Here is a 7,865-nt window from a genome sequence, read left to right on the forward strand (position 1 = left end):
CCTTCGTGGTGCTTTCATCCCGGCCCTCGAATCTCTCCTCCATCCTAACCCTTCCATTCCCAGGCGTTGCCGTGAGGCCCTTCAAAGCCTGCGCAGGGAGGACGTCACCATTCTGCCTTCTGACAAGGGCAACTTGGTGGTGGTCCTCGACCGTGCCTCTTACCTGCAGAAGGCCCCGGACTTGTTGGAAGACGCCTCTACTTATGCTCCCATGACCAGTGACCCCCGTGAACGCATTGCTGCTACCTTCCACCGTCGCCTGAAAGAGATAGCAGCCTGTTTTCCGGAGGCGAATCTCTACCAGAGGTTCAGGGTCATCAACCCCGACTCCCTCATTTCTATGGGCTTCCTAAAACCCCCTAAGCCGGCCGTGCCTCTGCGCCCCATCATCTCCTCCCGGGGATCTGTGACGCACCCTCTTGCGGCCTGGCTGGCGAAGTGTCTCACTCCCCTTCTTGGCACCTTCTCTCCTGCTCACCTGCGCCACTCTCAGGACTTCATCTCCCGCGTTCGTGGAGTATCACCGGCGATCATGATGAGCTTGGACGTTGACTCCCTGTTCACCAAGGTCCCGCTTGATGATGTCCTTGCTTTCCTCCAGAGGAGACTCCCCGCAGAGAATCCTCGTCTCCCTCTGCCCTCCGACGTCTTCCTCCAGCTGATTCGTCTGTGTGTGGAGTCTAATTCCTTTTCCTTTGAAGGTCGCTTCTACTCTCAGACGTTCGGTGTTGCCATGGGCTCTCCCCTCTCTCCAGTCCTGGCAAACCTGTTCATAGAATTCTTCGAGTCTGTGCTTCTCCCTTCCATCTCCCTTCGGCCGTCGATCTGGCTGAGGTATGTCGACGACCTCTTTGCTCTCTGGCCTCATGACCCTGCTCTGTTTCCAGTTTCCTGATGCAGCTGAACTCTCTCTCTCCTTCCATCCGTTTGAAGGTGGAATGGGAGGTTGACAACAAGCTCCCTTTCTTGGACACCCTAGTCCATCGCTCTGCTGACCACTTCTCCCTCTCCATATACAGGAAGCCTATGCATAGTGGTATGTACATACACTTCTTCTCATACCACCCTCTCCATGTGAAGAGAGGTGTTGCCACCTCGCTGTTCCTTCGCGCCCTTCGCATCTGTGATCCCCAGTACCTAGAAGGAGAGATGGTCTTCCTTCGTCGCTCGTTCTCCAAACTGGGCTACCCTGGTCATGTTCTCGACGCCGCGTTATCCAGGGCACGGCGTACCTTCTACCACGACTCTCCTAAAGAGACTCCTCACCTGCCCGTCCTCAGCCTGCCCTACACTGAGGAAATCTACTCTCTCCGTCGCCCTCTTCACCCTCTCAACTGCAGGCTGATCTTTCGCCAGGTGAACACTCTCCATCGCAACCTGGTCCATACCAGCCCTCCTTCCTCCTCGAAGGTGGGCACCTATGCTGTTCCTTGTGCTTCCTGTGATAAGCAGTACTTTGGCAAAACAGGCGCCAGTCTTACCAAGCTTCTGTCTCAACATAAGTAACTCCCTCTTTTGCCATCAGTGGGACACTGGCCATCAGATGGACTAGTCAGCAGCGCGGATTGTCTTTCCTTCCGCCGATGTCCATTCCCGCAGACTGGTGGAATCTTCCCTTATAAAGCTGCTGCCTAATTTCAACTTGAACAGCGGCTTTTCTCCTGCTGATAGTCTCCTTGCTTCCCATATCCTCCGCCTTCTACCGTATGCCGGCCACCCGGCGCATAGTCCACCCGATCCTCCGACCTGATGTGACCTCCCTCTGCTTCCGTTCGTCTGTCCTCACTTGCCCCGTGTTGCCTCTCCTCTCTCTCTTTTATACCCCCTCCTCTCCCTTTCCTCTTCAGACCTGAAGATGGAATCCAGGTGAATTTCGAAACTGTAGTCTCACTTTCAATAAATCTAGTTTTTGTATTGTGGGTTTTTCTTCCATTATTTATCATGTTTGCGTGCTGGATTCTTGGTTATGGCAAGGTGCCCGTTATGTATTTTGGTGACGTCAGGGTGTCTTTCAATCATCCTGTTGGTTACCCGGATGTTTCCCTGTATAAAGTGTTTGTAGAGTTTACCAGCTATGACCATGTTATATTGCTCCTCCTTAGAGAAAAGCCACCTGATTCGTCCTTTTTCGATTTCTTGGCCGATTTCCTGTCTGTTAGAGTATTCGTATTTTTCAGGGTTTTTAGCAAAGAGTCTGATACCAAAGAATTTAGGGTCTTTCACCGTGCCGTCCATTAGCCTCTCCAGGCCATCATCCCCCACAAAAGAGGTATCATGGTCCTCGGGATCATAAGGGTCAACTGAGACTGGGGTTGTCAGCTCGGCTGGTGGGGTTGCTTTGGGCAGTGTCTGTAGCGGTGCTGGTTAGGCATCCTTTTTAGAGGATGATGGCCTTTGAGTGGCAGCTTGCTGCTTCTTGGGCCTGACTGATGTGTCGGGAGCTGGGGTTGCAGGGTTTGTAGGGGTGGTAGGAGAGATCTGTTCTAGCTGTGTCTCTAAGGCTTGGATGTGTGAAGCCGTTTCAGAGGGGGGGAAGGGGGAGGCTGAATCACCCTAAGGATCCCCCAGGAGTCAGCTTTCCCTAGGTCGAGGTCAGGGAGGTTGTTCCTTTTCAGGGCCTCCCTGGCATGCTCCCTAAAGCCTCGTTCAGGGATGATGATGTTTTGGAGGTGGGCGTGCAGCAAATCTACCATAATTTCCTTTGACAGGTTGTTAGGTAGGACTAAATGCACCGTGGGTTCTGTTTTTGAGAATGTTTTTTTCACTTTGTTCCCTGATGTCTTTGGGGACCTGATTGATGAGGGGTTTCCAGGCGTTGGTGGTTGCTTGAACTGTAGCTTGTGCAGCCTTTTGAGCTACTGCTTTTAGAGGTCTAGCCTACTTTTCTTTCTCCTTCTCCTTCTCCTGAGAGGTTTTTTTTAGCCTCTTCCGGATGGGGCACTGTTGGCAAAGTTCAGGCTTTTTTAGTTGCTGCTAAGTTCGGTATGAGTGGGTGCCGGAGCTCAGGTTCTTCTCTTTTACAGTGGACTTCAGGTGTCTATAAAGTTTTCAAAATTGGATTTGTGTGTTTTCAAGTATTTGTTTGAATCCCTCCCAGTTTGCATGTTGGTAAGATTCTCGGGGTTGTGCTGGGATCATGATGGGGTTTGTTGATAATGTTAATATTACAGGGAGGTGATCACTGGAGATGACATCGTCTGTTGATATATGATAGTGTAGATGTGCTCTGTGGTTGGAAAGTACTATGTCAGGTGTTGTTGTGTTATATGCAATATATGTTGGTGTGTGTGGACCGAGCTGTGTGAGTCTTCCTTGTTGTATGTAGGAGGCCAGGCCTCTGCCTACTGCGTTGGTGTGGTTGTATCCAAAGAGTGTGTGGTTTGCGTTAAAGTCTCCCATGATGTATATTGGTTTGTTGTGCCTTCTGGGATGTATAGTCTTCGTGGTGGGATGTAAAGTGTTGCCAGTATAATGGGTCCTTGTGGTGTGTTTACTTCGACTGCCAAAAGGTCCGAGGTGAAGTTATTTATGATTTTGTGAGAAATGTCATTTTTGATCGCGATTGCTACGCCGTCGCTTCTTTCTCGTGATTTGTTTTGAATAGTAGATAGTGTAAGGGTAGATCTTTAGTGGAGTAGTGTTATTGAGCCCATGGCTATTTATGAGGATGATGTGTGGGTCATGTTTCTTGCATGAGTTGCAGAGATCATTTTTGCGTGTTGTCCAGTGTAGTACATTATGTTGGATGACTGTGAGGCATGAGTGTAGTGATGTGTTATTTATCATGAATAGCAAAACACTCTTCTGTGCTGATACAATGGAAGAAAAAAACACAATACAAAAACTAGATTTATTGAATTAATGGAGCACACGGTTAAAAGAAATCTTCTCTCGTTCTTGTTGACCTCCTTCCTTGACATGGTACCTGCTTTTCGTGCCTACGAGGATTCAGTCATCGCCACGGCCCGACGGAAGAACCAACTCCGTTTCCTCCGTGACTGCCTCGACGAGCAAGTACTCCCTTCCTCCATCTCTAATGTACTGAAACATTCTGAGGAAGGTTCTCCCTTTCCGGACTATGCACGTTCTCTCCTCCTTGAACGCATTCCTGCTGGCAGGAGGGACGTCGAGCATGCGTTCACGAGCACGTTCGGACTTCCTGGAAGACCGCCCGCAGTCCTTGGTCTCGCTTCTCCCTCACCGACGCTGTTACAAACCTATCTTCCCTGTCCTTGACCCCCCACCAGCTACAAGTCCTTGGCTTCGGTCTTTCCTTTGCTCTCCGCCCTCACCCTCTTACCTCCATCGACATTATTTCCTCCATTGACCGTTTCATCTCTTCTCACAGGAACTCTTTGCCTGATGTGTCTCTCCTTCGTGGTGCTTTCATCCCGGCCCTCGAATTTCTCCTCCATCCTAACCCTTCCATTCCCAGGCGTTACCGTGAGGCCCTTCAAAGCCTGCGCAGGGAGGACGTCACCATTCTGCCATCTGACAAGGGCAACTCGGTGGTGGTCATCGACCGTGCCTCTTACCTGCAGAAGGCCCAGGACATGTTGGATGACGCCTCTACTTATGCTCCCCTGACCAGTGACCCCCCTGAACGCATTGCTGCTACCTTCCACCGTCGCCTGAAAAAGATAGCAGCCTGTTTTCCGGAGGCGAATCTCTCCCAGAAGTTCAGGGTCATCAACCCCGACTCCTTCATTTCTATGGGCTTCCTAAAACCCCCTAAGCCAGCCGTGCCTCTGCGCCCCATCATCTCCTCCCGGGGATCTGTGACGCACCCTCTTGCGGCCTGGCTGGCGAAGTGTCTCACTCCCCTTCTTGGCACTTTCTCTCCTGCTCACCTGCGCCACTCTCAGGACTTCATCTCCCGCGTTCGTGGAGTATCACCGGCGACCATGATGAGCTTGGACGTTGACTCCCTGTTCACCAAGGTCCTGCTTGATGATGTCCTTGCTTTCCTCCAGAGGAGACTCCCCGCAGAGAATCCTCGTCTCCCTCTGCCCACCGACGTCTTCCTCCAGCTGATTCGTCCGTGTGTGGAGTCTAATTCCTTTTCCTTTGAAGGTCGCTTCTACTCTCAGACGTTCGGTGTTGCCATGGGCTCTCCCCTCTCTCCAGTCCTGGCAAACCTGTTCATAGAATTCTTCGAGTCTGAGCTTCTCCCTTCCATTCGGCCGTCGATCTGGCTGAGGTATGTCGACGACCTCTTTGCTCTCTGGCCTCATGACTCTGCTCTGTTTCCAGGTTTCCTGATGCAGCTGAACTCTCTCTCTCCTTCCATCCGTTTCAAGGTGGAATGGGAGGTTGACAATAAGCTCCCTTTCTTGGACACCCTAGTCCATCACTCTGCTGACCACTTCTCCTTCTCCATATACAGGAAGCCTATGCATAGTGGTATGTACATACACTTCTCATACCACCCTCTCCATGTGAAGAGAGGTGTTGCCACCTCGCTGTTCCTTCGCACCCTTCGCATCTGTGACCCCCAGTACCTGGAAGGAGAGATCGTCTTCCTTCGTCGCTCGTTCTCCAAACTCGGCTACCCTGGTCATGTTCTCGACGCCGCGTTATCCAGGGCACGGCGTACCTTCTACCACGACTCTCCTCCTAAAGAGACTCCTCACTTGCCCATCCTCAGCCTGCCCTACACTGAGGAAATCTACTCTCTCCGTCGCCCTCTTCACCCTCTCAACTGCAGGTTGATCTTTCGCCAGGTGAACACTCTCCGTCGCAACCTGGTCCATACCAGCCCTCCTTCCTCCTCGAAGGTGGGCACCTATGCTGTTCCTTGTGCCTCCTGTGATAAGCAGTAATTTGGCAAAACAGGCGCCAGTCTTACCAAGCTTCTGTCTCAACATAAGTACGCTGTATCCAGGGGACACAACAATAACTCCCTCTTTTGCCATCAGTGGAACACTGGCCATCAGTTGGACTGGTCAGCAGCGCAGATTGTCTTTCCTTCCGCCGATGTCCACTCCCGCAGACTGGTGGAATATTCCCTTATAAAGCTGTTGCCTAATTTAAACTTGAACAGCGGCTTTTCTCCTGTTGATAGTCTCCTTGCTTCCTATATCCTCCGCCTTCTACCGTATGCAGGCCACCCGGCGCATAGTCCGCCCGATCCTCCGACCTGATGTGACCTCCCTCTGCTTCCGTTCGTCTGTCCTCACCTGCCCCGTGTTACTGCGTTGCCTCTCCTCTCTCTCTTTTATACCCCCTCCTCTCCCTTTCCTCTTCAGACCTGAAGATGGAATCCAGGTGGATTTCGAAACTGTAGTCTCACTTTCAATAAATCTAGTTTTTGTATTGTGGGTTTTTCTTACGTTATTTATTATGTTTGCGTGCTGGATTCTTGGTTATGGCAAGGTGCCCGTTATGTATTTTGGTGACGTCAGGGTGTCTTTCAATCATCCTGTTGGTTACCCAGATGTTTCCCTGTATAAGGTGTTTGTGGAGTTAACCAGCTATGACCATGTTATATTGCTCCTCCTTAGAGAAGAGCCACCTGATTCGTCCTTCTTCGATTTCTTGGCCGATTTCCTGTCTGTTAGAGTATTCGTATTTTTCAGGGTTTTTAGCAAAGAGTCTGATACCATAGAATTTAGGGTCTTTCACTGTGCCGTCCATTAGCCTCTCCAGGCCATCATCCCCCACAAAAGAGATATCATGGTCCTCGGGATCATAAGGGTCAACTGAGACTGGGGTTGCCAGCTCTGCTGGTGGGGTTGCTTTGGGCAGTGTCTGTAGCAGTGCTGGTTAGGCATCCTTTTTAGAGGATGATGGCCTTTGAGGGGCAGCTTGCTGCTTCTTGGGCCTGACTGAGGTGTCGGGAGCTGGGGTTGCAGGGTTTGTAGGGGTGGTAGGAGAGTTCTGTTCTAGCTGTGTCTCTAAGGCTTGGATGTGTGAAGCCGTTTCAGAGGGGGGAGGGGGAGGTTGAACCACCCTAAGGATCCCCCAAGAGTCAGCTTCCCCTAGGTCGAGGTCAGGGAGGTTGTTCCTTTTCAGGGCCTTCCTGGCATGCTCCCTAAAGCCTCGTTGAGGGCTGATGATGTTTTGGAGGTGGGCATGCAGCAAAACTACCATAATTTCCTTTGACAGGTTGTTAGGTAGGACTAAATGCACCGTGGGTTCTGTTTTTGAGGATGTTTTTTCACTTTGTTCCCTGATGTCTTTGCGGACCTGATTGATGAGGGGTTTCCAGGCGTTGGTGGTTGCTTGAACTGTAGCTTGTGCAGCCTTTTGAGCTACTGCTTTTAGAGGTCTAGCCTACTTTTCTTTCTCCTTCTCCTTCTCCTGAGAGGTTTTTATAGCCTCTTTCCGGATGGGGCAGCTGTTGGCCAAAGTTCAGGCCTTTTTTTAGGTGTGCTGGTACAGCTTCGGTATGAGTGGGTGCCGGAGCATCAGGGTTTCTTCTCCTCTTTACAGTTGGACTTCAGGTGTCTATAACAGTTCATGCATTGTCTGACTGGGGTGAATTGCTCAAACTCTATTTGCCACGGTTAAACATACAGTTTGAGGAGGTAAATGCCTTCTTCTTTGATCTTGTTTGCTGAGACATGGTCGGCAAATCTCTCGTTCATCATATAGAGGGTTTTCATGATGTGAACGTTTTCCACTTTGGCATGGGGGGCTGATGCCATGATCTCATTGGTAATGTTTTCGTTAGTTTCGCTAACAATACAAGGGTGAGTTTCGCTCGCATGTCTAGTGGAAGCACAGGTGTAAATCCCAAATTTTGCAGTTTTGCGGTGGTGGGGCCAGAGAAGAGATTCTCTGCCTGTTTGGAGTCCTCAATGAGGGTAACATACCCATCATGGGTCGGGTAGTACCTGAGTACTCTGATCTCGGCCTCGAAG

The 7,865-nt window shown here is 50.7% G+C and overlaps 1 protein-coding gene and 1 pseudogene across 1 annotated transcript; both read left to right on the forward strand.

Moving 5' to 3' along the window:
- LOC119597484 overlaps positions 1–1,750 on the forward strand; it is a 1,966-nt pseudogene extending 216 nt beyond the window's left edge.
- Positions 1,751–3,918: 2,168 nt separating this feature from the next.
- Positions 3,919–6,153, forward strand: LOC119597646. Its single transcript, XM_037947242.1, is given in 2 exon segments — positions 3,919–4,138; positions 4,141–6,153. Coding segments are annotated over 2 exon segments (2,223 nt in total). The 3' UTR covers positions 6,144–6,153.
- The last annotated feature ends 1,712 nt before the right edge of the window (positions 6,154–7,865 follow it).

The sequence above is a fragment of the Penaeus monodon genome, chromosome 39 (genome assembly GCF_015228065.2).
Source record: "Penaeus monodon isolate SGIC_2016 chromosome 39, NSTDA_Pmon_1, whole genome shotgun sequence".
In the NCBI taxonomy this organism is placed as follows: domain Eukaryota; kingdom Metazoa; phylum Arthropoda; class Malacostraca; order Decapoda; family Penaeidae; genus Penaeus; species Penaeus monodon.